Source organism: Capsella rubella, unplaced genomic scaffold, assembly GCF_000375325.1.
Source record: "Capsella rubella cultivar Monte Gargano unplaced genomic scaffold, Caprub1_0 scaffold_3, whole genome shotgun sequence".
Classification (NCBI taxonomy): domain Eukaryota; kingdom Viridiplantae; phylum Streptophyta; class Magnoliopsida; order Brassicales; family Brassicaceae; genus Capsella; species Capsella rubella.
In genome coordinates, this window is record NW_006238921.1 from 2,414,474 (window position 1) to 2,439,519 (window position 25,046).

General features: G+C 39.3%; 10 protein-coding genes across 17 annotated transcripts; 4 read left to right on the forward strand and 6 right to left on the reverse strand.

Annotated features, from left to right (window-relative positions):
• Positions 1 to 592: 592 nt before the first annotated feature.
• Positions 593 to 2,049, reverse strand: LOC17892606. The gene is made up of 2 exons (XM_006298626.2): positions 1,495 to 2,049; positions 593 to 1,084 (listed from the first exon to the last, which is right to left on the reverse strand). Exons 1-2 carry the CDS (start codon positions 1,945 to 1,947, stop codon positions 1,022 to 1,024), a joined length of 516 nt encoding a protein of 171 aa, XP_006298688.1. The 5' UTR covers positions 1,948 to 2,049; the 3' UTR covers positions 593 to 1,021.
• Positions 2,050 to 3,449: 1,400 nt separating this feature from the next.
• On the reverse strand, positions 3,450 to 4,903 carry LOC17893919. Its single transcript, XM_006298618.2, has 2 exons — positions 4,303 to 4,903; positions 3,450 to 3,666 (listed from the first exon to the last, which is right to left on the reverse strand). The coding sequence occupies exons 1-2, from the start codon at positions 4,762 to 4,764 to the stop codon at positions 3,604 to 3,606; spliced, it is 525 nt and encodes a 174-aa protein (XP_006298680.1). The 5' UTR covers positions 4,765 to 4,903; the 3' UTR covers positions 3,450 to 3,603.
• An 891-nt stretch (positions 4,904 to 5,794) lies between these two features.
• On the forward strand, positions 5,795 to 6,557 carry LOC17893913 (2Fe-2S ferredoxin). Its single transcript, XM_023785828.1, has one exon. It carries the CDS (start codon positions 5,852 to 5,854, stop codon positions 6,329 to 6,331), a length of 480 nt encoding a protein of 159 aa, XP_023641596.1. The 5' UTR covers positions 5,795 to 5,851; the 3' UTR covers positions 6,332 to 6,557.
• Positions 6,558 to 8,011: 1,454 nt separating this feature from the next.
• Positions 8,012 to 8,627, forward strand: LOC17892006 (calmodulin-like protein 3). The gene has a single exon (XM_006299615.2). It carries the CDS (start codon positions 8,105 to 8,107, stop codon positions 8,564 to 8,566), a length of 462 nt encoding a protein of 153 aa, XP_006299677.1. The 5' UTR covers positions 8,012 to 8,104; the 3' UTR covers positions 8,567 to 8,627.
• A 229-nt stretch (positions 8,628 to 8,856) lies between these two features.
• Positions 8,857 to 10,717, forward strand: LOC17893329 (protein FAR1-RELATED SEQUENCE 5). Of its 4 annotated transcripts, XR_002834788.1 has the most exons (3): positions 9,132 to 9,322; positions 9,677 to 10,573; positions 10,686 to 10,717. XR_002834788.1 is itself a non-coding variant. In XM_023786728.1 (2 exons), coding segments are annotated over exons 1-2 (546 nt in total). In that variant the 5' UTR covers positions 8,857 to 9,066; the 3' UTR covers positions 10,222 to 10,426. The 4 variants fall into 4 exon arrangements, 3 of the variants coding, with proteins under 3 accessions (XP_023642496.1, XP_023642495.1, XP_023642497.1); XM_023786728.1 differs by lacking the exons at positions 9,132 to 9,322; positions 10,686 to 10,717 and adding an exon at positions 8,857 to 9,067 and having other exon boundaries at positions 9,677 to 10,426; XM_023786727.1 differs by lacking the exons at positions 9,132 to 9,322; positions 10,686 to 10,717 and adding an exon at positions 9,328 to 9,385 and having other exon boundaries at positions 9,677 to 10,426.
• Positions 10,621 to 11,766, reverse strand: LOC17892599. The gene is made up of 2 exons (XM_006299477.2): positions 11,528 to 11,766; positions 10,621 to 11,437 (listed from the first exon to the last, which is right to left on the reverse strand). Exons 1-2 carry the CDS (start codon positions 11,533 to 11,535, stop codon positions 10,852 to 10,854), a joined length of 594 nt encoding a protein of 197 aa, XP_006299539.2. The 5' UTR covers positions 11,536 to 11,766; the 3' UTR covers positions 10,621 to 10,851.
• A 593-nt stretch (positions 11,767 to 12,359) lies between these two features.
• LOC17891277 (glutamate receptor 1.4) lies at positions 12,360 to 15,912 on the reverse strand. Of its 2 annotated transcripts, none has more exons than XM_006299657.2 (5): positions 15,450 to 15,912; positions 13,942 to 15,188; positions 13,446 to 13,752; positions 12,982 to 13,355; positions 12,360 to 12,888 (listed from the first exon to the last, which is right to left on the reverse strand). In XM_006299657.2, the coding sequence occupies exons 1-5, from the start codon at positions 15,745 to 15,747 to the stop codon at positions 12,529 to 12,531; spliced, it is 2,586 nt and encodes an 861-aa protein (XP_006299719.1). In that variant the 5' UTR covers positions 15,748 to 15,912; the 3' UTR covers positions 12,360 to 12,528. The 2 variants fall into 2 exon arrangements, with proteins under 2 accessions (XP_006299719.1, XP_023641132.1); XM_023785364.1 differs by having other exon boundaries at positions 15,441 to 15,529.
• Positions 15,913 to 16,019: 107 nt separating this feature from the next.
• LOC17893648 (ubiquitin-like-conjugating enzyme ATG10) lies at positions 16,020 to 17,793 on the reverse strand. Of its 2 annotated transcripts, XM_023785367.1 has the most exons (8): positions 17,778 to 17,793; positions 17,457 to 17,696; positions 17,305 to 17,358; positions 17,148 to 17,225; positions 16,956 to 17,055; positions 16,776 to 16,873; positions 16,424 to 16,681; positions 16,020 to 16,303 (listed from the first exon to the last, which is right to left on the reverse strand). In XM_023785367.1, exons 2-7 carry the CDS (start codon positions 17,613 to 17,615, stop codon positions 16,493 to 16,495), a joined length of 678 nt encoding a protein of 225 aa, XP_023641135.1. In that variant the 5' UTR covers positions 17,616 to 17,696; positions 17,778 to 17,793; the 3' UTR covers positions 16,020 to 16,303; positions 16,424 to 16,492. The 2 variants fall into 2 exon arrangements, with proteins under 2 accessions (XP_023641135.1, XP_023641136.1); XM_023785368.1 differs by lacking the exon at positions 17,778 to 17,793 and having other exon boundaries at positions 17,305 to 17,355; positions 17,457 to 17,700.
• Positions 17,794 to 17,841: 48 nt separating this feature from the next.
• LOC17892966 (integrator complex subunit 9) lies at positions 17,842 to 21,689 on the forward strand. Of its 3 annotated transcripts, none has more exons than XM_023785366.1 (11): positions 17,842 to 18,061; positions 18,138 to 18,515; positions 18,611 to 18,825; positions 18,938 to 19,267; positions 19,363 to 19,570; positions 19,702 to 19,794; positions 19,863 to 19,954; positions 20,235 to 20,352; positions 20,490 to 20,575; positions 20,875 to 20,926; positions 21,009 to 21,689. In XM_023785366.1, the coding sequence occupies exons 2-11, from the start codon at positions 18,183 to 18,185 to the stop codon at positions 21,531 to 21,533; spliced, it is 2,052 nt and encodes a 683-aa protein (XP_023641134.1). In that variant the 5' UTR covers positions 17,842 to 18,061; positions 18,138 to 18,182; the 3' UTR covers positions 21,534 to 21,689. The 3 variants fall into 3 exon arrangements, with proteins under 3 accessions (XP_023641134.1, XP_006297090.1, XP_023641133.1); XM_006297028.2 differs by having other exon boundaries at positions 17,842 to 18,028; XM_023785365.1 differs by having other exon boundaries at positions 17,842 to 18,028; positions 19,366 to 19,570.
• A 34-nt stretch (positions 21,690 to 21,723) lies between these two features.
• On the reverse strand, positions 21,724 to 24,694 carry LOC17891558 (formin-like protein 10). Its single transcript, XM_006296896.2, has 3 exons — positions 22,913 to 24,694; positions 22,589 to 22,833; positions 21,724 to 22,495 (listed from the first exon to the last, which is right to left on the reverse strand). Exons 1-3 carry the CDS (start codon positions 24,561 to 24,563, stop codon positions 21,875 to 21,877), a joined length of 2,517 nt encoding a protein of 838 aa, XP_006296958.2. The 5' UTR covers positions 24,564 to 24,694; the 3' UTR covers positions 21,724 to 21,874.
• Positions 24,695 to 25,046: the final 352 nt, after the last annotated feature.

Below are 25,046 nucleotides of genomic sequence, written 5' to 3' on the forward strand. Positions count from 1 at the left end.
TTGTTTGTTTGTAAACTCACATTTTCTATGCGATTAGTTAAATTTTTTACTTTCATATTTATAACAAGTTATTAACGTCTTTGTCTCACTTTTCACCTTTTCTTCACAAGAAAGACAAAACGTCCAAATCTAAAACTTTTTTTTTATTAATACACGAATTAAAAAAAGAAAAGCCACAAAGGATCATATAAAAGTGTGAACTGCGCTTGTCTAGCTTTATAATAGAAGAGGACAAATTCTGATTAGAATATTGTAACTAGAGTTTGATATACGTATATCATATGCAACTAGTCTCACTTTTCACTTATCTCATACGTATTAGAGTTTAGTATACATCTTTATTTTTACATCCAATTTCGATGGAAACTAAGTAATACATTAAAAAAAAAAAAAAAAACATATGATGATTTGGGGGAAATATACGGCATTAGTTGTGTAACGTACAACCTAATTATATTTATGCTTGAAGAATTGTCAAAATTGTATGAAATAAATTATACACCCTTGTCTCAAACTAGTCTCGTTTATATTATTATAGCATATGCACTTCCAAATTATTACGAGTCCTGATCACAGCTATTTTATATGAGAGTTATTCGGCTAAATACAGGATTATGTTTTATTTATATCTGTGCTTACATGACAAAGTACAAAACAGAACAAATGACAAAACTCAATAAAATAAAATAAAAATACAATAATAAACATTCATCACCTCAATATTATCATCACTTCAACCAAATCTGAGCCATTCAATCAACATCTTTTCCAAACCAACCAGACATTTGTTCTTTCCTTCTGACTTCCCGGTCACAAACTCTCTCGGTTCTTGTCCTCTCGCTCAATCCGAGAAAGCAATGCAGAAACAATACTGGAATGGTGGGAGGAAAAGAATGAAGCATCTGAGACTTTGAATCATGCCAAAGATTTTGAGATCAAAACGGTACAAGTATCTTCAAGAATTTTGATGAGATCATCTATCTTTCTCTGGTATAGTATAACAACATTTCATAAACTCCGGCTAAACAATGTCTCTCCCAAGAGTTTGATCTATATGATACAATGGCAACATAGATGACTGAACCTGCAAGAACCATTGGAACACACAATCAGTTCACTTTTTTCCATCAAATATCAATGAATCTGATCAATCAAAAACCATCTTTACTAGTCCTGAGGAATTAGAGATGTAGGTACAAATTATTGAACCAATCTCAGCACCAATTTATTCGTGGCAAGCGTGAAACTTATGAATAAACAGCAACACGCACACATCTCAAAATCCATCTTCAGAATCTTCTCATGCATAACCACTTTTTGCAAGGCTATTTAGAAAAATTAACCTTTCTCAATTCAAGCAATTGCAGTACTTATTACTAGAGCTAAATGCCATAAACTCATATCTACAAATCCATCATACAAGAGACAAAGGTGGTAATATAAAATTTCAATCGGAACACAAACAGAAAACAAAATTCTCGAAATTGCATATACCTTGTTTTCACCACGAACGGCAACACAATCTCTGGGTGTCTCGAACAGAGCCAAAGAATATTGCTTGTGAACAACACCAACATCAAAGAATATGAGACCAGAGCTCGGCACGTCAACACGGATTCCTTTAACCGGAAACCACAAGAACAGCTCTTGCGCCGAGATTCCCGATAAATCCCCGATTTGTGCGTAACCTATCGTCCCCGAAATATTCGCGTCGTAATGCAGCTCGGTCTCGTACTTAGCCTGACACGACTGATTCAGATAAACCGAGAAGCGTCCCGTTTCGCCATTAACGCTGAACCCTTTCACCCCTTTCGGGAATATCCCCAAAGGCAATCCGTTCGCCTGAAGGATCTCGTCTATAGATTCGTTCTCCGCGATCACGGCGGAGATCGAGATCCCGGCGGCGAGAACGAGGCAAAGAAGCGCGATTTGGATGATACGAAGCATAGTGGGATGGTTTCGTTTCGCCAGATCTCGTTGCTGGCTATGGAGAAGTTGAATTAATGGGTTTAAGCGAGGAGGAAGAAGAAGAAGACGACATTTTTATGACAGCTTGAAACAGAGTGGATCAAAATTATTGAAGGCGGAATTTGGAAATGGGGGAGTACTGATCTTCTGTTTCTCAGGCCATGGAAAGACAAACCAATGAATAAGTGCCACGTAGCTTTATATATTTTTAGTTTAATGTGTGGGTGGTTTGGTTAAGCCATGTTCTAACATTTAACTGAGTTATTATTGTCAAAGTAGGTGAACCGGACCACATGGGATCAAAGAGAGGTATGGGTTTTAGAGGTTGGATCGAGAGATGCGCAAGTATATAAAAGATGAGCGAGCCTACACGGCGCACAAGTTGAACCAAAGCCGACAAATTTGTACGACCACATGGCTGTCCCATCTGACTCGGACCAAAGCCACTGTAAGAAGAACCTGAGATTCTTTTCACTACAATGTATCTTTCTTTTTTCTCTAGTTTTGAAAATCTTTGTTAATAATTTACATTAGTAGGCGAATAACGAGAATGATTGATTGAATGAGTTTGATAAGATGGATCGTGGAACTTGGGCATATTGTTTGTAGGGTCACATTTTCTATGCAATTACTAGAAATATCTGGATCCGGAACTACTATATACATATATTTTTCAATGGTATATCATCAAAATTTTTAATAAAATAGACCACTGTAGTAGTCTCGTTTATCTTATAACACATGCCCATCAAGTCATGGGTCTTAGTCACCATCTTAAACTAAATGTCTCATCGAGACAGGAGTTATGGTCTGGCGGCTTTAGTTTCCTCCATGTTATTATTCTTATCTGTGACTAGGTTCACAGACCATGCAATGCGGTGTGTTTAGTTACACCAACGCTAGAAGACGAAAAGAAAAACTAAAGTATATCTCACAATCTTTAAACCAAGAACCCCTCTTCTAATGTCGTAGGCTTGTTGCACTTGATAAGTTTCAAAATCTCTCCTGAGTGGGCATATTTTGGCATTACTATTTACATTGATCTACTGGATCTTAGGACAGTGACTTCCAAAGCCAACTGGAGACAGACTTCCACTTCAGGCCAGATCAGTGCAGGTCTTTAGAATGACGACGAAATCCTATAATTGTCACAGTTGATTTGACTGTAAAACTTAGATCCATTTACCAAAAATAAAGCAGCCAGATATTCTCGCTGAAAGGGAAATGATTGCAAATTGCCAATTTTTTTTTTTTTTTGTCTATAACACTGTACTGTATTTGGCTAAAATATAGTATATATGATTTTTATTATATCTGTTTAGACATGACACAAAAATACAACACAAAACATTCACCACCTCACAGTTTTCATCACTTGAACCAGATCTGGGCCATCCCTTTAGCATCTTTTCAAAACCACGGATTTCTCTCCTCCGTTCTGTCCCCGGCGCAAACTAAGAATGAAACACAGAAACAAAACTGGAGAATGGGGGAGGGAAAGAATGAAGCAATTTTTGGATTTTGAATCACGCCTAAGATTTGAGACCAAAACAGTTGAAGTATCTTCAAGAATTGATGAAAGCATCTATCTTCCTTTCTCTCTGGTATGGCATAACAACATTCCTCATATTTGTGCTAAATAACGTTTCTCCCAAGATTCTGATCTACATGATACAATGGCAACATAAGAGGCTGAACCTGCAAACGCCATTAAGGACAACATATTAGCTCATTATCCATTATACGAGTGAGTCTGATCAATGCAACACTCTCAAAACCATCTTTCCTAGCTCTAAAGATATAACAGTTCCCCTCACCGATCAAAGATCTCAACCAATTACAAGATTGGAGAAAAGTGCCACTTAAAAAGGAACAATCTTTCCTAGTTCAAAAAAGTAATCTTAATTTCACATGTCCAACAGTCCCTGACCAATCAAAACTCGCAACCAAGTCAAGAATGGAGAAAAGGACTCTGGAAAGGAATCTCAAAAGTTGCAGATTATGACGAATGAGATAAGCTAGCAAACTTTTAAAAAGGATTCTCCTTTGAAGACGATATCATTGTCTTATTCACCATAACACGTAAAATTCCTAGTGGCAAAGCCTGCAGCTTCTGAATACAACAAGAGCTAATCATTGAAAATTACAAAATCAAGGGACTCTACACACAGGAGCAAATACGAATTATCTCTATGTATAAACACGTTTCTAGATTATTTAGTGTTTTCTCCTGTCAAGCAATAATACTCACAAAGTTCTACAAAATCCATATGATTCAATTTAAAAAAAAAAAAAAACTCAAAAAGCAAACACAAAATCATCATTGTTCCATACCTTGTCAACACCAGAAACCGCAACACAATCTCTAGGCGTCTCAAACAAAGACAAAGAGTATTGCTTGCGAACAACACCAACGTCAAAGTATATAAGACCAGAGCTCGGGACGTCGACCCGGATTCCTTTAACCTGGAACCACAAGAAGAGCTCCTGCGCCGAGATTCCCGATAAATCCGAGATTTGAGCGGACCCTATGGTCCCGGTGATATTGGCGTCGTAATGCAGCTCAGTCTCGTATTTAGCCTCGCATGAATGATTCAAATAAACGGAGAAGCGTCCCGTCTCGGCGTCGAAGTTGAATTCCTTAACGCCTTTAGGGAATATCCCGGAAGGCAAACCATTCGCCAGGAGGATCTCGTATATAGACTCGTTCTCTGAGATCGCCGTAGAGATCGAGATCCCGGCGGCGGCGGCGAGAACGAGACAAAGAAGCGCGATGTGATTAATAGAAATCATCATCGCTTAGTCTCCCCCGAATTCAGATCTCTCCTCTCCTCTCCTCAGGGCTCGTTAATAGGAAATTGAATTAATGGGTTTAAGCGTAGAGGAAGAGGAAGAAGAAGAAGAAGACGACATTCTGGTGACAGCTTGAAACAGAGTGGATCAAAAAATTTATCAAAATTATTGAAGGCGGAATTTGGAATGGAGCAGTAATCCCGTGCTTCTCATTCCATGTATGGAACCAACCAATGAATGAAAGCCACGTGCACTGTAACCACCCAAATGCAAAAATATGCGTATTTTAGTTATAACATGTGGGTAGTTTTCGTTACGCCTTGGGGTTTGCTATATAACTTGTAAAAATACCTATATTTCTAAACGCGTTGTTTCATTGGGAAAAGTAGGTGGACCGTATCACATGGGAACAGAGTGGATCTGCGGCAATCCGAATGTTAAATACAAGTGTAATAGTATATAGGTCTTCAAAATGTCTTGAATGCCTCGTATTAACAACACATTGAAGCAATGTTTTATTTCAATCATCCTAAACGGTGGTTTCTTTCTACTCGTGGACATAATAGGTAGGTACTAGGCTCACTGAATGACTGTATATTCTTTATTGGCCTTAATGCCCGTTTCTATTTCATTTTTTAGTTGATTTTTTAGGATCTGACTAACCGTATTGCAAATTCACGTTTCTTTTGTGTTGAATAAGGAGTAGAGATCATTCGAATTGAATTGGTTGCACGCTACACTAGAAAACCAATTTGGTGTTCGAGCCTTCTTGTATATTAGATGATTTGTTATATTTTTAATGAAAGGATGGAGATAGCATTGTTTCGATAAATGCAAAGCTTATCTTTCACGTGGCATAGTCAAATAGTTGACATAACTTAAGAAAGAAAACAATAACCAGACCCATTGAACCGGGTGGGAGTATTTTATTTTCCTCGACTTATTGGGCCTATAAGTATTTTAGGCTTATAGTAAAGAAGCCCACTTCAAGTTTGCGTTTCAGCCTCACTTTGCTTTTCCGGTTTCCCGTATCGTAATCGAAAGCTACCACCATAACACCAAAATCTCCGACCAAAATTGGGGAACGACGATGGCGACGACACTCCAGAAACTCTCCTCTCAAATCCACCGCCTCTCTCCATTCGTCAGATCCCTAACCGTCCGCACCTCCGCCACATCTGCTCCGTCTCCTTCTCTGGGATCTAAGAAAGTCTCCGACCGAATCGTCAAGCTTTCTGCGATCGATCCAGATGGATACAAGCAAGATATCATTGGGCTCTCTGGCCAGACTCTCCTTCGTGCGCTCACTCACACTGGTCTGATCGATCCGGCGTCGCATCGGTTAGACGATATCGAGGCTTGCTCTGCTGAGTGCGAGGTTCAGATCGCTGAGGAATGGCTCGAGAAGCTCCCGCCGCGTTCCTACGACGAGGAGTATGTGCTCAAGCGTAGCTCAAGATCCCGTGTTTTGAACAAGCATTCTCGTCTTGGTTGCCAAGTTGTGTTAACGCAGGAGCTTCAAGGTATGGTCGTCGCCGTCCCTGAAGCTAAGCCTTGGGACATTCCGTAAGTTTTACTCTGAAGTCTCTCTCATAAATGATGTTGGGTGTTCGTTCTCAAATTGGCTAATAAAATCGCGTTGGAAATTTCGCTACTCTGCAGATAACTCCATTTGAATCTGTAAACTTCCTTTCCTTACTTTAAATTTTGTTATGTGGTAAACGATCCCTGCTTTCAAGTACGGGTTGATTTGCAAATTGAATGTTGCTTTCTTGATTCCATTTCTCGTTTGATTAGATGATTGCTCTCTAAGGTGATCTTGCTTTATTGTTCCTTCACTGTTTTAAAAGTATAGCAAAAACATAGGAGAGATTAGAGCCTATGGTGTTATATCTGAAGGAAAGGTTAATGAGCACATTATGTCGAAGTGTGATTACATGGTGTTGATTTCTGTTGGTCTCTCGAGCTCAAGGAACTTTAGGCTTAGAGAAAGAGAGCATATACAATGATGTGCTTTTGTAGGACAACAGGAAGGAATGAAGTTCTCATTATGGACCATATAAGTAAGTATACAAGTAAGCTTAAGGAAAAAAGGCAATCTTTTCTATTAGTGTTTAGTTGTCGAAGGTGGTGGCTTTAGATTGAAGCATTGATGGAGTTTTCATCTATCATTCTCTTAGCTACTTGTGCATATTTGGTGAGGTTGAGATCATTATATGGCTCTTAGCTTTGTAATCACTGATTCTGCTTCTAGCGAAAGGAAAAAGGTAGAATGAATATGGCATCTTCATACCTTTGGTTTGGTAGATTTGATTCGAGCCTTGCACACTCTGTATGTCGGATCTATTTTTGTTCGGGTTTAGTGTGGAAGAGTTAATCAATAGTACCATCGAGGATATACTGGTTAGATGTTAATAATGTTATGCTCCTACTGGTGTTCTAAAATGCAGCTTAGAGGTCCTTTAAACATAATTTGTACTAATTCCCCCAAAATCTGAAACCAAAGCACACTGAAAATTGAATGCTCAGATGATCTACTTCAAAACGTTTACATAAATTTTTACATCTGCGTGTGGTGAACCTAACTCAATAAGTATTACTTTCAGGTTCATAAGGTTGATACAATACAACATAATTAAAAATCTTTGTTTTGTGAACCACGGTCTTGTGTAGTTAAAAAGTGTTACTATCAATCTGTAAAGAAGTGATTAAGACCTTAACTATTTTAAACGCCATCTCTTTCTTTTTTTAAGTCGTAATATTGTTCAAGTTGTCTCTTCTATTTTCGAAACATCGCGATGTTCAAATTGAGACGAAATATAAAATTCTCACATCGAATAAATGGCATCTTAGGTATGATAATATAAAATTTGGAAAAGAAAAAAATAGATAAAACAAACATATACAAAATGATAAGAATTGGAACAAAATAATGTATAACTATCCAAACAACAAATTGCGAGTCTTAAAACATAAAACCTGAAATAACTATATCCTAACGGAAAACAACTATTTGATGAAGATGATGATGATATATGAGTTATGAGATAAAAGTGTACATTCCGTGTGTGTCTCTATAGATAGAGACTAACGTTGTTTTTGTGTATTCTTGAGAGGACATGAATCTATTTTAAGACCAGTTCAACAGAAAACTGGTGCAGAACACGATCACAGTTGTAATTAGTTTTCTAAAATGGCAACCACTCCTTTTCTTTAAGAACCAGTCCTTCTTCTCTTCTCCTGCCCTAAATTTCTTCTTCTCTATAAACCCATTTTCTAGTTCTGATCTCCATTCATTCTCTGTTTCAAACCTCATATATCATATATAATCCAATCAAGAGAAATGGATCAAGCAGAGCTTTGCAGGATATTCCAAATGTTCGACAGGAACGGTGACGGAAAAATCACAAAGCAAGAGCTGAATGATTCATTGGAGAATCTAGGAATCTACATTCCTGACAAAGACCTGGTGCAGATGATCGAGAAGATTGATCTCAACGGTGATGGGTACGTGGACATCGAAGAGTTTGGAGGGTTGTACCAGACGATAATGGAGGAGAGAGACGAGGAGGAAGACATGATAGAAGCTTTCAATGTGTTCGATCAGAACAGGGACGGGTTCATCACGGTGGAGGAGCTAAAGTCTGTGTTGGCTTCCTTGGGGCTCAAGCAAGGAAGAACCCTAGAGGATTGCAAGAGGATGATAAGCAAAGTGGACGTTGATGGAGATGGGATGGTGAACTTCAAAGAGTTCAAACAGATGATGAAAGGTGGTGGATTCGCCGCCTTAGGATCAAACTTGTAATAACAAACAAACAAACAAAAAAACCATTTTTTCGGGTTCGGGTTTGAGACCAAAAATCATTGGTTTTTTTTTTCTTCGGAATGATTATTAGGGCAAAGCCACGAAATCGATTATAATGGATTTGCAAAAGCAAAAAGCTCAACAAACTTTGTGAGCTTTGTTTTGAATTGCTCATATATATAAAAAAAAAGCGTTGTTGATTAAACTACATAATGTTTTTGGTTGATGAAAAAAAGAAAAGACTCTTCCACAGAGGTCAGCTTATAAACTACGTGCCGTTTTATCATTTAGTCCGTAATCCAACGGGTGAGACCGGAATGTGGAAGTACGTTCACGTGCGGTACTTAGTCATCGTCACCGAACAAAATTAAAGACACGATCTTCCTTTTGTCTTGTCGTCTTCCTCCTCTTCGATTCCCCCAGTCACTTAACTTCAGTTTCAAAAATCGTCACTTCACTTTCTTCTCTCACAGATTTGGAGTTTTCTAATCTTCCATCCAAGTGAGTGCTTCAATTTAATCCCCACTCTCTCTATTGTTCTATAACTCAAAATCAAATTTTTTTTTTTTAATTAATGTAACTCTCTGTTTCGATGATTTTGTGGGATTTTTTTATTTGCTCCCTTTTGTCTATTTTGCTTCTGTCTGTGCGTCAAATTACGTAATCTAAATTCCCAGTTTCGCCGTCTGTATGGATCAAGTTTGCTTTTTCTTTCTGTTATGGATGAAACCCACTTTGGCCAAGTTCAGAATTTGAGTAAGATCGATGAAATTGCTACTCTCTGCCTTGTTCATTAGGGTTTAGAAATGCATATTTCAGGTTTTCTCTTTTCACTACCTGTTTATCTTCAAGCCATGGTTTGTTTTGATAAGCTTTGAAGAGAAGAAGTTCACCTACTCAATTCTTAGGTCCACTACATCTATCGTAGGGCTGAAATGTAGCAGATCAGAGCTGTTGTGACTTGGTTAGAGAGAGTAGGGTGGGTTTATAAGTATTTTCTTGCGTTTAGTTGGGCATTTGGTTTGGAGTTGGGAGTTTCTGGTATGGTATCTGTTTCATAGCTTTGCATCTCTTTGTCATGTATTGAAATGTCTGTGTGTTGTTTGGCAGTGGAAGAGCACTCTCAACCCGAAGAAGAGGAAGAGATGATGGAGAGTTCAGATGGAAAATATATAGTCACTAATGAAACCTCTCCATTGGTGGAGCCGTTCATTGGAATGGAGTTTGAATCAGAAGCATCTGCAAAGTCATTCTATGACAGTTATGCCACAGTCATGGGTTTCGTTATGCGAGTGGATGCTTTCAGGCGGTCAATGCGAGATGGGACCGTGGTGTGGCGCAGACTCGTGTGTAATAAAGAAGGCTTCCGTAGATTGAGACCTCGTAGAAGCGAGAGCAGGAAACCTCGAGCTATAACAAGAGAAGGGTGTAAGGCTTTGATCGTGGTGAAAAGAGAGAAATCTGGAAAATGGGTTGTCACTAAATTTGTGAAAGAGCATAATCATCCTCTCTCACCTAATGTTGGCCGGAGTTCTCAGCTCTCTCAAACACCGGTACGTTTATGCACTTATCCTTTGGGGAAAACAGTGATAACCAAACTAAAGAAGAGGAAAGACTTTAGTATTGTAGAGGAGTTTTTTTCTTTTTCCAGGTGATCTGGATCATTTGATTACCTAAACAAAATTATATCAGATATATTGCAGAATCTTGTTAACTGATGCTATTGCCTTTTAGAGTGCGTTTGAGCAACGTTGACATTGATCTCTGACATACCAAGAGCATAAAGCTCTGTCCGTTTTCCTCTGAACTAAATGTATTGATCTTGAAATCTTGTACTAATGGATTTTTCGGGACGAGAAAGACGCAAAGATTCGTGAGCTGAGTGCAGAGCTGAGCCGAGAGAGAAAGCGTTGTGCTGCGTTGCAACAGCAGCTTGATATGGTCTTAGAGGAGATGGAAGAACATTCCAACCATCTCTCCACCAACATCAATAATGTTATCCAAAGTGTAAGAGAAATTGAGTCCACTACTTTCACCAAACCCCTTTAGTTGACTAAACGATAAACAACACAGCTTCACTTCTGTTCATAAGAGCTCATCACCAAATTCTCCTTTGTAGTGTTATATTCTCCATTCTCGGAAACAAACAAAGAAAAGAAAAGATTGAAAGGCATTGATAAAATTACATTGGCCAATCAAAGTAGAGCCATGGACTTGGAAGCTGAGACACTCATCATTCCCAATCATTATAAAACCCAATTTTGACAGGAATTGATTCATCAGTATCAATGCCAGAAAGCGTAAATGGCAGTAGAGATGTAAACCAACAGAGCAGAGGAAACCAGAGTCACGAGCGTTGCTACCGCTTGGGCCGCCGGTTGACTGCCGCAAGAGAGCAACCCAAGACGGATCTGAATCACATCAACCATAGAGAGCATCAAGAACAGACAGCCCATGACAGATCCGACAGCAGAAGCCATCATTCCCCATCTCAAAACCTTAATGTTGATGTGAGCTCTGAAAATCTCATCGACGTCTTTGCTGTTGAGAAGGTTTAGGGCAAGCTTGAGACCCTGAGCTACCAAAGAGGAGAAGAGGAAGAAGCTGAAGGAGACGACTTCGAAGACAAGCAGCTTCTTGGCCACATCAGCACTTGCATCGCAGCTGGATCGTTGTTCGAGGCTGTGTTGTCCTGGAGTCGCTAAGGAAAGGCCTACGAAGACGGCGATGGTGAATAGAGAGTTAACGTTCACGAGTCCATCGAGAGCGCTTACGTGGACACTTGTGGTGGCGATTGAGGATGTTGAAGACGGCGACGTCATTCTCACGCCGTTCTCAACGCCGGTCATGTAGTTATCTTTCGGCTCAGATCTGGTCGGAAAACGAATTTTACTCAAAAAAAGAGACAGATTGAGTTTAGGGCGAGAGAAGAGAGAGAGAGAGAGAAAGGGTTAAGCTTACTCTTCCATGAGGGAATCTGAATTAGGCGATGAGTTTGCTTTTGCTCGGGGCTTTAGTTTGAAGAAAGAGATGTATTGTCCTAAAAAGAGAGCTTGTCGGAACTCTCTCTCTCCCTATTTTTGTACGAACCAGCTCCCCCGTTATGCTCCTTTTCCAATTTCCACGTCGGAGTCAACTGAAATTAAGTTTTGAGTTTTCTTCTCTTTTTTAAAGATTTTTTTTTTTGTTTATTTGGTTGTATTCTAAAATAGTTTGTTTTTGATAGATCTTTCAATGATTTTGGTAATTTGATTAGATTTTATTTTAAAACATATGGTTATTATAAATATCATTTAAAACCATTTTTAAAAAAAGTAAAGGTTGACAACATTATTAATAATAGTAATGTAATGCAAATAATTAAAATAACACTAGATTTATAGTAAGTATTTTAAGAAAAATATAAACTTTCGGTCATTATAAATATCATTTAAAGCTATACATTAAAAAAATTAAAGATTGACAAAAAAACAAGATTTTCTTCAAAAACCTTATTGTTATTTGTGTGCTCTGAAAATTTGATTAGATTTAATTCAAAAATATCATGCTTACTATAAATATCATTTTGAAAAGTCATCCATTTTAAAAAATTTATAAGGTTGACACTATTTTTGGGAATAATAGTAATGTTTTAAACAATTGAATAACACCACATTTAAATGTACAGTACTTTAAGAGGAAAATATAACCATTAAGGCATCAAACACTAAATTTTCAAGATTTTTTGAAAAATGATAAATTATACCTGAATTTATTGGTCATTTTAAGACAAATCATTCACTAAATACTGTATATTCCCTTTGACTACTCAATCGAAGGTTATAGGTCAAAAAGCGTCTCAACTCAACAAGCTACAGATAGTTTTGATATATACAATCTTAAGCAATTACGTCTAGTATGTTGGTGGAAGCTTGAAAATGCCAAAGAAATTCGAACATAATAATTGCATTTATACGAAGATGTCAAGCTTCAGATGACTGTGCATGCTCATTTTGCCTGTTTGGTGCGGTGTCTGAAGGACGAATTGCTCTTGCAAATCGACGACTAACATAACGGTGAAGATGTTTAAGCACGACTTGCCTCTGGTCTCGGTTCCAGGGGATTAGATAGACGGCGAGAGCAAACGCGAAAGAAACCCCTGTGATCATAAACAAACCGCGAAACGTGTAAACGGTGAGAGGATCAAACGTATCCTCGTTTGTGGCTGATGTCGTTTGTCTATGGAACCACCAATTCTCCATGGCTTTTAGCTTCTCTGTTCTCCTTAGCTTTGCGATTTCTCTTGACACCTTTTGAACCAAAGGAGAACCTTTCTGGAATGCCTGAGAGAATGATGATCAAGTAAAATATAAGAGTGCATACATAATAATGTAACAAAAGAGGAAAGTTTTTGAGGGGGAGAATGTAGATTTTACAAATCCAAAGCCGTTGGTGATGCTTTCGGTTTTGACAATGTCGAATTCTGCAGGGTATTTTGCAACAAAGAGCTTTACATATGGAACTTCATCGACGATAAACGAGATAGTTCCATTCTTTAAAGCATTTATATAATCGTCAGCTGACTTTAATCCCTTGTATCTCGGTCCATGGAACGCAGGATTATCTCTCACCACATCTGCTGCGATAGAGGCAGAAAAGAAGCCAATGTTTTCGTTTGATTTCAACCCCCGTATCTGTTGAACCGTCATCACTGATGTCAACGTTGCAGTGTAATTTGAAGTCAATATAAGCACTGCAAATATCCAAACAATAACTACAAATCTTGACATATTATGCTGCAGCCTCTCCCCTATACATCAACAATGTCAAAGCGAAAAAAAGTCAGAGAGGTTTTGTAATACGAAAACCGAGAAGGCTAGTTTGATTTTCTCATACTTACGATGGGCAAAGACAAGGGTCGAGAACCCAAAACATAACAATGTTCCAATCTGTTGGAAACAAGAGCCTTGGAAGTCAGCATTATCATGCCGCTCTATCAACCAAACTATAGTCCCCGTCAAGAGAAAGAATGTTACTATTGTTAGCCAAAGACTAAGTGTCAAAGGCTTAAAGATAATCCACATGCTTTTGTCTTTGGCAGTAACAACTGCGAGACCCATGTCAGTAAAGGGTAATGTAAAATCTACATATGAAGATCTGTTATCAGTAATCGTGATATCCCCAACAGCTGCATCGTACTTGTCTTTCTGAGGAAAGAAGCAACAAACCAAACAAATGTTTAATGTTTAAATGTTTCAGATGAAAGTATTCTATATACTGGACATTGACCTCTCAATAACTACTAATTGGGTTAGAGTTGAAGGCTCAAAATTCCTAAAACCAAAGAGTGATATAACTACTGATAAGTCACAACAGAGTGTATATATATATTTTACCTGGTTATACAGCGTGTACAGAAGATCATTGTAGTTCTTGTAGTTAATTGCACGAGGCCAAGGTATGTACTCTACTTCATAATTGAAAGGTAGTATTGATGTCTCAAAAACTTCAATACAGTATCCTGTAGCAGCTGTAACTCCAGTTTTAAAATCTGTTTTCACTTCCAGTATTTGCGGATGTATGTTTCCTGCTGGTACCAAAACTCTCAGCTTCTTCTTTTTACCATGTCTCTTCTCTTTCAACGAAAGGATTTTCGGAATTCTAGTAGACCCTCCAGGCCAGATGATTGTCTCAAGTGCATTGATAGAAGACAAACTTCTTCTTCTGTTACTAATGAAACTACCAGAATTCCAAAGTGCAACACTTCTCTCACCTCTCCCTATCATATTCACAATCTCAAACTTGTCTGAGACAAACTTTTTATCAATGAATTTGAGGTCACCACTCAAACCTTTATACATAGTACTCTCTATTGCCTCAAGCAGATCATTGACAGGCAAACCTGGTATCTTTGCAACTTCTGCTGCTCTTGCTAGACTATGAGCTATGTCGTGAGCCCATATGCCACAAATGCTCATCCTTGTAACTTCTTCTTCGAGTTGCAAAGATCTCTTCCATCTCAAAGTAAAGTTTTGAAGCTCCTCAGTCACTGGAATATAAGACTTGAAACCAATCACACCTTCCATTGCTTCCTTTGCTAAATAGTTTGTGTCTTGAAAACTGTTCATGCTTCTCGCTGTGAGGATCCAAGCATGCCCTTCCTCCATCATTCCCAACCTCTGAGCACATGGAAAGAGACGATTTGCGATACGTTCAGAAATGTGCGCAACAAAAATCCTTATCCCCGAGGCCTTAAACTTTCTTAGCTGCCTCATGATACATTCCTCATTAGATGAGACCAAAAATTCCGCCTTATACTCAATGTGAATGGCGTTCTGTTGAAAATGTCCAACCAAAGGTTGTATACTCTCTCTCCAATCATCATCATCCTCATAGATAAGAACAACGTTTCTCCAATCAAATTTGCTGAATAAAGCTGTAATTCCCTTTGCCTCAGAAGATGTATCATGCGTAGCTTGAATAAAGTAATTATATTTGGTCAAGCTCAACATGCTAGGAACTTGGAAAGAAGAAATTACTGGAACTTTAGTTTTCTCCCCAAGCTCTGCCAAAATTTTTGCTTCAAGCAACGACTGTCCACCAACAAGTGCTTCCACTTGTTCAATTTGCAGGAGATCCATGGCTGTTGTAACAATTACATCTCAAACAATCAGGCAAAATGAAAAGTGAACATTAACCATGTCATGCAAATTTGATTGAAGTTTTAGTGGCAAGATTCGAATCATTTTCATGCAAATCTAAATAACTATTGCTGTGAGTAATCTATCTCCAATAATTCACTGGCTACTGTGAGCTTATTGTACTGAAGAAAAATAATCTACGACGTAGTAGCAAAAGAAAAAACGGAAAAGAACACAAAGGTCTGTTGACGTACGTCACGTACCTGCAGCTAGAGCTTGGAGAGGGTCACCATGAGAGTCTCTAGATAAGACAGAGACTCTTGTTCTATAGCCATTGTTGGCATCATAGAAATCAGAAAGCGCCATGGAAAGTGAACTTGTAACAAACCTTCCTTCCATGGAAGCCATGTCCACCACCAAACCAATCCGAACATCTTCGTACACTGATGAATGTCTGTCATCTTTTTGTTGAGTTCCGCCGCATCTTACTGCAAACGAAATGGAGATGAGGAAGAAAGTAATTAGAAAATAACCAGAATTACGAATCATACTATTATCCATCTTGGTGAAGCTTTCTATTTTTTGGACACAATTAGTATTAAAAGCATGTATATATATCCGACATCTAAATCAGTTCAAGATTCCAAAGATTTCTAAACTAATTTACTCTTCAGGTACTAATTGAAATTCAAAGGGAAATGATTGGTCTAAGGTTGACTTTTATGGAGTCCTTATATTTCATATAATACGGCATACAAATGATATAACAGCTGTGTTGAATATTTCAGCTGCAAAATTCTCTCATCTTTAGCTTTCACTAAAATGCTGCTGTCTGAATTGAGATGCGCATCCTCGTCCCATTCAAAGCATGAAAAAGAATACAATAGTCATTTGTTTTCACAGATTACTTAATCCGTCTGGAAAAGTCAATTACGTAAAGACTAGTTTCCCTTTTCAAAGTCTTCTACACACTAACGAAACAGAAATTAACAACCTCCCTGGACCAAGTCTTCATTACTCAGTCTACCAACTATTTAATTGGTTTGCTTGATACATACGAGAACTTCTTTGACCCCATCAACACTCCCATTTTTGCCACCATGAAAGTATATAGGACCTGATACAAATTACCCTTCCATCAGCCTCTTTACAGACTCATCCAAAATGCTTTATGTTTTTTTTTCCTTGGTGAGAATTTCACGCTACTTGGAGAGAGGTCATATTCAGGATTGTGTACCTTAAAAATTTGTTGCCGAGGGTTTGGAGCCACTGATTACATCCTATAGTTTGTAAGAGAAGATGGCTACTAATTCAGCATCTCAAGAGGGATCCTAAGACCAACAACCTGCCCGACAACAGAGAACCATGAAACCAAATACAACTCAACTGGCATCTGGCATCCAGCAGAGATGCTACTTTGGGAAAGCAGCTTGATCCAATCCTCAGTCCCACAGGGATGTAGCTTGAACCATGGCCTGTTCAAATATGGATGCTCCTGCGGTTGATTGTTACATAGACATTCAATACCAAATAACCAAATGATACACTTTAAACGGACATTGTAGTATTGATTTAGAGAGATTAGATACCTCCTGTGTTATAAACGTCCACTTAGATTCAGCCAAAAGACTAACAGAGCATGAGGGCAGATCCTTTTTTATGACGTCCAAAGATAGAGGTTGTCCATCTAAGTGACAACAAAGATGATTTTAAAACTAAGCAAAATAACAAACCACAAAAGGTCCAAGCAGGTTAAATTTTTGACATACCGCTGCAATATCCGCGAAAATATAACACAGGAACCTTGTATGATGCACTGTAAACTAAATGAAAATCATAGTAATGTGCTTCATTTTCTTGGTTCTGGACCTAGCGGAAACAAGCAAATACCAATCTTAGTGATTCCAGAGTTGTGCTTCAGATATGTTGGCAATGAAAAATTGCTTAAAAGGTTAATGTACCAAGATTGCGTGATCAACTGATTCTTCTTTTTCCGAGCACTCAGTAGCTAAATGCAGAGATTCATCCTCTGGACTTTCCTATTCACATACTAAATGGTGAGAAACAAGAAATGAAGAGGGTCACAGCAGCACTGTTAGGAGCTGTAAATTTTATTACCTCAAGTGAACTGAGAATGATGCTCTTCTCGAGCGACAAGTAACCTTCCGCCTGCTAATAACACAACAAAGACGAAGGCATCTTAGATAAGAAAAATAAGGAGTATATCAAACAAGGTTGAATTATGGAGATTAGTGTTGATCGTTGTTAACCTGATTTGAAAGAAGTAGAGTTCGATTGATCAGAGGAACCCATGACCATGGAGGGAATGATTGGTTATGAGTTTTCCATTTATCGGCAAAAGCTCGAGCGGCTACAGAGAAATCTTCCGCGGTGAGCCTACCGTCGCTGACCGCACCAGCTGAATTCATCGGAGGACCAAATCTGTTCTCTCTGGTTCTATTTCAGCAGCATCAAACGTATCAGAACAACCAAACCGAATTGAACCGAACCTGATAACCCAAACCGAAAATATGTAAGATGAACTAATCAAACCGAACCAAATCGAATCTAAACCAGTTTCGAATTAAAACCGGCGTTTCGTCCTCAAAAAACCTCCATGGCCGCCTTGCATAAACCTCCGTACTTTCAAATTTCAATCTCTCTTTGCCGCATCTGCTAGTCTCTCTCTCTCTAAACAAGTAGAAAATTTTCTGGGATTATACTAATAATCTCCTATGATAAGCATCTTTCGGGCTGTTTTTAGGCTGCGTTGTATATAAAAGTTCTGAATTTGAACCTCATTTATTTACAGATTCCACTATCGTTTACCGCCATGAAATTGGTGAGTCTCTCTTGCTCGTACGTATAAGTTCATGTAAGTTTATATATTTCGTGTGAGGTGTGGAAAACCTCGGGTTGGGTAAATATGACAGCTTTGTGCTTTTTTGCAGACGTGTCTGAGCAAAGGAGATGGCTTTTACTATCCTCCTTGTCATATGCTGAATCTATGTGGTTTCAGAATCTTGATTGACTGCCCTTTGGACCTTTCGGCAATCACAATCTTCTCTCCTGTTCCATATGATGTGGGTTTTGAAGCTTCTGAATACCTATCTGATGTGCCTCTGGATGCTCATAATCCAATTCAGAAGAAGCAAAAACTGGAGAGACAGCTAACTCCTGCTGATTTGGTCTGCGCAGAACCGTGGTACAAAACTGTGAAAGCCTTGCATTTGTGGGAGGCTTCTTTGATTGACATAGTTCTGATCTCCAACCCTATGGGATTGCTCGGATTGCCTTTCCTTACCCAAAACCCTGGATTTTGTGCCAAGGTAAATGTTTTTCAGGTCCTAAAGTTTTGAGTTTTCTGAATGAGTTTGTTTGATTGGGGTGTGCATTGTGCTGAATTGTTACTGCTAAGATGTAGATATATATGACTGAAGCAACAGCAAAGATTGGACAGCTCATGATGCAAGATCTTGTATCGATGCATAATGAATTCCGATGTTTTCATGGACCCGGGTACTCCTGTTTTCCTGGGTGGATTAAGGATTTAGATAGTGAAGAGGTACCAGCCTCGCTTAAAAAAGTTGTCTTCGGTGAGAGTGGTGATGATCTGGGCAGTTGGATGCGTCTGTACAGGTAACTATTTTTGGCTTGTTAAAGAATATGTTGCCCCATTATTTAGTTACCAGCTCTTCAGGTTTTCATAGTATCGATTTCTTCTTTAATCTTTGTCTAACCTTTTCCACAGTTTAGATGATATAGAGAGTTGCATGAAGAAGGTTCAAGCTGTAAAGTTTGCAGAAGAAGTTTGCTATAATGGGACCTTGATCATCAAGGCTTTAAGTTCAGGTCTAGATATTGGGGCTTGCAATTGGTTGATCAACGGACCTAATGGAAGTCTAAGTTATATGTCAAGCTCCATCTGTGTTTCACATCATGCAAAAAGTTTTGATTTCCATGGTCTCAAAGGAACCGATGTGTTAATATACTCAGATCTCTCATGCCTCCAATCTGCAGAAGTGACTGAGAATGGTTGTGTTTCTCCTGACCTGGATAATAATTATTTATCAACAATCAGGTACTCTCACATAAGATTTTTTTCTTACATTTATTAGATGAGTTTTGTTTGTGACTTAAAGTCGAGGATCTTTATATACTGCTAAACTTTTTTAGAAGTGACAAGAAGGATGATGACTTGGCTGCTTCATTATTAAACACAGAAGACAGCTTAGAAGAGATGGAGAAACTAGCATTTGTTTGTTCTTGTGCTGCAGAATCTGCTGATGCTGGTGGCTCAACCTTGATAACGATTACTCGAATTGGGATAGTTCTGCAGCTCCTGGAGCTAATGTCAAACTCTCTTGAATCCTTGTCTCTAAAGGTTGAATTTCACTTTCTTTTAATTTGGTAGTTTAACTTTTTTGATGATATGAAGCATAAAAAATGGGTGATTCTTAGTTGAAATTATTCTTAGCTCTGAAGACTAAATCACTCTACCATGGCTTTGCTTAGGTTCCAGTCTTTGTAATATCTTCTGTCGCAGAAGAGCTATTGGCATACACAAACACCATACCGGAGTGGTTGTGTGAGCAACGACAGGAGAAGGTATGCTTCTGCCAAGTGCTTGGTTAATTACTGTGAAAAATATATTAAATTCAATTACGTTGTCACAGTTAATTTCAGGAGAACCATCTTTTGGCCATCTTAAATTCATTAAAGACAAGAAGATCCATTTGTTTCCTGCCATTCACTCACCCAACTTAATGTAAGTATTCCATTGAGTTCCCTTCTATTGGGGTCCATAGTTTCATTTCTGCGATCACTATTTGATGGGTTAATTTGCGTAAATGCATAGTCTGCCAACACATGTCATGCTAATCTATAATTGAAATTATCATTACAGTTCACCTTATATCATTGCTTAGTTCAGATACATCAGTCAAATACCTCACGTGGAATCTGCAACCTAAATTTTGGTGATGGGGTGATTCTGTTTCAAGAAGTATGTTACAACATTCGCTGATCTTTTTTAATTATGTGAACAGAACGAGTTGGCAGGAGCCATGCATTGTATTTGCTCCTCACTGGAGTTTGCGACTCGGCCCTTCTGTCCAACTTCTTCAGCGTTGGCGTGGAGATCCAAAATCATTACTTGTTCTCGAGGTTTTAATCTCTCTCTCTCTCTCTCTCTCTCTCTCTCTCTCTCTCTCTCTCTCTCTCTCTCTCTCTCTCTCTCTCCCCATCAGATAATTCAGTGTGAATCTCTAGTCAATATATCTGATGAGAAATATGTCTTGCAGGGTGGGCTTAGTTCAGGTTTAGGACTTCTCCCTTTTAGACCGATAGCAATGAAAATTCTCCAATGTTCATTTCTTTCTGGAATAAGGTAAGGTTTGCCTGGGGCATGATTAAATCTACATTTCAAGGAATCTGAGTTGTGTCTGCACAAAACAGGAGTTAGCATGGTTCTTGTGCTAGGGAATACCTTGACCGATATGATAGTTTTGACCCACTAAATTCCACATATGCCTTATTGCTATTTGGTGACGAGTATATGCCTAAAAAAATCTCCCAACTATGGCAGCTCACACGTTTAGCTTGTAATCATGTAGTCCACATGTCAAATGTTCTGAAATTTGCTTGTCAACTAGTGCTCAAATCTCAGTGCTGTAGTTTCTTTTGCAGGTTGCAGAAGCTTCCAACACTTTTTTCCGTGTTGCAGCAAAAGATTGTTTTGGTAACGATTTCCACTTTGTTGAAGAAATTTTTCCATCTTGCATCTGTCTATATTCATCTATCTGATACCATTTTATGAATAGATCCCTGATGCTGTCAATCAGAGGATCAATCTGGCTGAGATGAAGACAAGCTCAATCCTGAATTACTCTGAGAACAAGACGCTACGCGTGCCAAGAATTGCTGACAACCCTAGTGTAGAGATTACAACAGACTTGGCCTCCAAATTTAGCTGGAAAAAACTAAGGCATCGTGAAAACTTTGGTATTGCAAGATTGAAAGGTGAGCTTCTGATGGAAGATGGGAAACACAGATTAGTTACTGGGTTGGAGCAAGAAGAAAGTTCAGGGAAGGCTCGGCCGTTAAGGCATTGGGGCTCAGTGGCTCCAGAATCACTTCTGGACGCATTACTGAAAATGGGTATAAAGGGATCAATAGAACATAGCACTCGTGATAATGATACAAAAGACAACAGCGTAATCCATATCGCAAATCCTAACAGGGGACTTGTAGAGACCTCAGAGATTGGTACTGCTATTATAGCAGAAGATGAGAATGTAGCCTCTCAGATCTTCCAGGCGATTGATGGAATTCTTGACGGAATTTAGAGAGCTAGTATCAACTTTTGATTCACCAGAGCTATTAGTGTAATAGAGTGACTAGTTTTGATAAACCGTGTAATTATGATTGGTTAGTTTACCCAAAATACTCTATGTATGTTACGGAATACAGATAGTATCTTCTAATCATATTTCATCACTAAATAAACACTTGGATATCTAAGTTCGGGATATCAAATGGTCTCCAAGCCACTTATATGTTTGTGAAAGTAGTCTTCATCTACATACAACGTAGCTTCCAACAATTCATACAAACATAATTACATAACTTAGAGGTATCACATGCATAAGTCTTGGACAGATTCTAGTATCTTTATTACACAATTAATCTAAGCCAGAGTAGCCTCTTCTCTAGTCTCCTCCATTTTCTTGCAGACTCCATCTAGAACGTTCAGAAAGTCTCTCACGATTACAAATACTTTCAATAGCTGAGCTTCTTCCTTTGCTGAATCTACATGAAAATACTCTGTGATCTTTTTCACTGCAATGAGCGTGGAAGCTTCTTCTCTTTCTATCTTTTTAATTTCCTCAGCAACGGTCTCCAAGAATTGGGTCATCGACTCCCTGAATTTCCACCAATGGTGTTCCTCACTGTGTCCTGTCTCCTCACACAATAGCAAAACCTCACCAATTTTCTGAACTCCTTGGTAAAGCGTCGCCACATCACTTCTTAGAACGCCATAGTCCCACTCTGCAGATTTCTTGACATCGTCAAGTACTGAACTCAGATTTCTCACAACTTGTAGCCCTTTGATACCTTCTGATTCTAAGATGTTCTGTACAACAGAATGCAAGATACTGGTTCTTCCATCTAACGATTTGATATCGACAAGCTTGAGCAGCTCCTCAAGTTTGAAGGCGTGAGCATTCCCGCTCTTCATTCCTGTCTCTAAGACAGCTCCAACAAGTCTCACTAACATTCTGCTATTTCGAAGTGCCTCACAAGCAGCCTGCAAAAGAATCATATAGCTTCATGAGACGTACGTTTACGACAACATTCATATTCATAAACGTCATTCGTTATCTTCAACGTTGTTTTATACCTGTATAACTCGTAGTGATCTTTTCAAGTGTTTGACTTTAGAGTCAAAACTAGCAACAGAGAGCAATGCATCAACTCGTTTGAACACGAAAGGCACATTTAACAATTCCTTGAGGAACCTCTCTGATGGGGCAAGCTTGATCACTGAATCATTACTATAGCTAATCAACTTCTTCTCTTCTTCTTGGCTCGGTACCACTCTTGCTAAACTATCAAGAAGCTCAACTCCAAGTGCATCATAGTGACCTGATAGAATATACAAGTCAGATTCAGCTCCATACAATCGAAAATTAAAAGAAATTAGTTTTGTAACTGATAATTTTACCATCTCGAAGGGCCTGACAAACATCATTTGTGGTGAGCTTAAGTGTTGTAAGAAGAATAGCAACATTTTGACTCTTTCTTGGATCTAAAACTTTGCTCTCTTGATTTAGCATCGGAAGATCACAGCTAAGACTTCTCTGCTTTGAGTTAGCATTTGAAGGGTTGTAGGGAAGACGATCCCATGTAGTTGTCCGGCGAGAACTTGGTCGGACTTTGTCCCAAGGCAGAGGTTTCAGCTTTGGCTTTGGCCGCTCTGTCGTTCCTTCCCAGCAACTCTGTGGTATCTCGGAGAAAGATAGCTTTTTCCCAGATTTCTGAACCATGAAAGACTGTGACGGCGGCACAAGAGGAGGAGGCTCCGGCATTGCGGGCGGTGGCCGTTGTGGAGGCGGAAGAGTAGCAGCAGCGGCAGATTCGCTCTGTTCAGTTGTAGCAAGCTCTGGATTTTCCCAAGAAGATTTCAAACTTCTTGAAGATTCAGAGATGTTGATACAGAAATCTCTAGCTGGTGAAGCAGAAGTTGAAGAAAGGAACAAAGACTTAACATTTCGACTGAAATCGTTCCATCTCGGCGGCGAACTATCAAGAACCTTCCGGAAAAATCGATCCGGCGTGGTGGCCACTGAAGAGTACATAGAAGAACGAGCATATGCGTCAGGAGTTCTAGTCATACCTCTCTCTGGTGAAGTAGAAGCAGAAGAAATTCTTGGAAACCCTAGACTTTGATTCCAGAGGCTAAACATTCTCAGAGACGAACCACCATATCTCTTATTGTTCCTTGTTGTTCTCTCCGGTGACGACAGAGACTGAGGGTTTTGGTTAGTTGACCAATGTGGAGCTGTAGAGTTCATCGGCGGAGAAATCGTAGCGGACGGCGACATTGCCGGAGAATCCGAGTGTGAAGAGATAGAGCAAGAGCAGTTGCTGTACGGATTGATTCTCCGGTCTCGTGGTTCTTGACCAGCTATGGACGCGAGAGGCGAGTAAAAGTCGTCGTCTTCTTCTTCTCCATCAAGATTAGCTTCAGAGTTGTGTTGTAGGAGGAAGCTACGAGCAGGTAATGGCGGGAGAGGAGAGATCTCCGGTGACGCCGGTTTAACGAAAACAGAACCGGAGGAAGCGGCGACGTTGCCGAGGTAGAGAACATCGGAGGTGGAAGGAGCCACTGAGAGTTTGTTTTCAGTGGTGTTGTTTCTTGGAGGGGGACATTGAGGAGTTTGCTGTCCGGATGGGCTAATGTCTGAAGAAGGAGCTAAGGTCTTGGAGTCTTCTTTAAAATGACGGGTTTGCCCTCGCCAGCGTCCGTAGAGAAACAAAGACAGGCCGAGTAATGCTGCGACGGCGAGCACGGCGGAGATAACTGGGATAAGGAGTGTACGGGAAGGAGTGTGAGATTGAGGAGAGCGAGGGAGGACGAGGGCGGAGATGTTCGCCGGAAATGTGGCGAAAGTGGGGGCGGGAGGCGGAAGAGGCTGCGGTGGCGGAGGAGGAGGGGAGGAGGAGCTGTAAAGTGGGAAGAAGGGCGGGGAAAATGTGGAAGGATCAGTTGGAGGAGTTTGAAGAAGGTGACGGCGACTGAAACTGGCCGGAGAGGCGTAAGATAAGGGGGAGGACGCGCATGATAGGAGGATGACGTAGGAGAAGATGTCCATTTTTGGGGTCTTGTTGGAGAGTTTGTGTGTTCTGCAATTGCGCACTATCTCAGGATGAAAGAGCCTTAATGGAAATGGTACTACTACTATGCTAGTGTTAAAGTGTAGTGATGAGCTGAGCTCTTCTTCAGTTCTTCTACACAAGTGTAGTTTAGTTTATTAATTGAATTAAAAATATACTATATAATTACATGTATATGAAATATGCAATAATTACGTGTAGTAGTAATTCACTAATTCTGGTCTGGGTCTCGTCTTCTCTTTCAAAAAGAATCTTTTTGACTTTTAATACCATCTTCTCACTTTTTACTACAACTAGGGGAGTACTATACAAATTACAAAACACTATCTTCTCTTTTTTGTGCAACCCCAATTATTAAAGGCGATATAGCTAGATACCATCTTTATCTACGAGGAAAACAACTAAGACAACATCTCTAAAAATAATGGCTGTTTATTTACTCGTGTTATGAAATACTACTA

Bases quoted from the DNA above. Each gene is read 5' to 3' on its own strand.
- LOC17892606 (XM_006298626.2), bottom strand. From the start codon at position 1,947: ATGCTTCGTATCATCCAAATCGCGCTTCTTTGCCTCGTTCTCGCCGCC. The intron at 1,085-1,494 runs GTATATGCAATT...TGGTTCTTGCAG, and splicing joins CCGTTCGTGGTGAAAACAAG to GTTCAGTCATCTATGTTGCC.
- LOC17893919 (XM_006298618.2), bottom strand. From the start codon at position 4,764: ATGATGATTTCTATTAATCACATCGCGCTTCTTTGTCTCGTTCTCGCC. The intron at 3,667-4,302 runs GTATGGAACAAT...TGGCGTTTGCAG, and splicing joins CGGTTTCTGGTGTTGACAAG to GTTCAGCCTCTTATGTTGCC.
- LOC17893913 (XM_023785828.1), top strand. From the start codon at position 5,852: ATGGCGACGACACTCCAGAAACTCTCCTCTCAAATCCACCGCCTCTCT.
- LOC17892006 (XM_006299615.2), top strand. From the start codon at position 8,105: ATGGATCAAGCAGAGCTTTGCAGGATATTCCAAATGTTCGACAGGAAC.
- LOC17893329 (XM_023786729.1), top strand. From the start codon at position 9,655: ATGTCTGTGTGTTGTTTGGCAGTGGAAGAGCACTCTCAACCCGAAGAA. The intron at 10,119-10,416 runs GGTACGTTTATG...ATGGATTTTTCG, and splicing joins TCTCAGCTCTCTCAAACACC to GGACGAGAAAGACGCAAAGA.
- LOC17891277 (XM_006299657.2), bottom strand. From the start codon at position 15,747: ATGGATAATAGTATGATTCGTAATTCTGGTTATTTTCTAATTACTTTC. The intron at 13,356-13,445 runs GTAAGTATGAGA...GTTGATGTATAG, and splicing joins GACCCTTGTCTTTGCCCATC to GGGAGAGGCTGCAGCATAAT. The intron at 12,889-12,981 runs GTAAAATCTACA...TCATTCTCTCAG, and splicing joins TCACCAACGGCTTTGGATTT to GCATTCCAGAAAGGTTCTCC.
- LOC17893648 (XM_023785367.1), bottom strand. From the start codon at position 17,615: ATGAATTCAGCTGGTGCGGTCAGCGACGGTAGGCTCACCGCGGAAGAT. The intron at 17,359-17,456 runs GTTAACAACGAT...TTGTGTTATTAG, and splicing joins CTCTACTTCTTTCAAATCAG to CAGGCGGAAGGTTACTTGTC. The intron at 17,056-17,147 runs GTACATTAACCT...TGTTTCCGCTAG, and splicing joins CAGTTGATCACGCAATCTTG to GTCCAGAACCAAGAAAATGA.
- LOC17892966 (XM_006297028.2), top strand. The intron at 18,826-18,937 runs GTAACTATTTTT...CCTTTTCCACAG, and splicing joins AGTTGGATGCGTCTGTACAG to TTTAGATGATATAGAGAGTT. The intron at 19,795-19,862 runs GTATGCTTCTGC...ACGTTGTCACAG, and splicing joins GTGAGCAACGACAGGAGAAG to TTAATTTCAGGAGAACCATC.
- LOC17891558 (XM_006296896.2), bottom strand. From the start codon at position 24,563: ATGGACATCTTCTCCTACGTCATCCTCCTATCATGCGCGTCCTCCCCC. The intron at 22,834-22,912 runs GTAAAATTATCA...ATATTCTATCAG, and splicing joins TTGTCAGGCCCTTCGAGATG to GTCACTATGATGCACTTGGA. The intron at 22,496-22,588 runs GTATAAAACAAC...ATTCTTTTGCAG, and splicing joins GATCACTACGAGTTATACAG to GCTGCTTGTGAGGCACTTCG.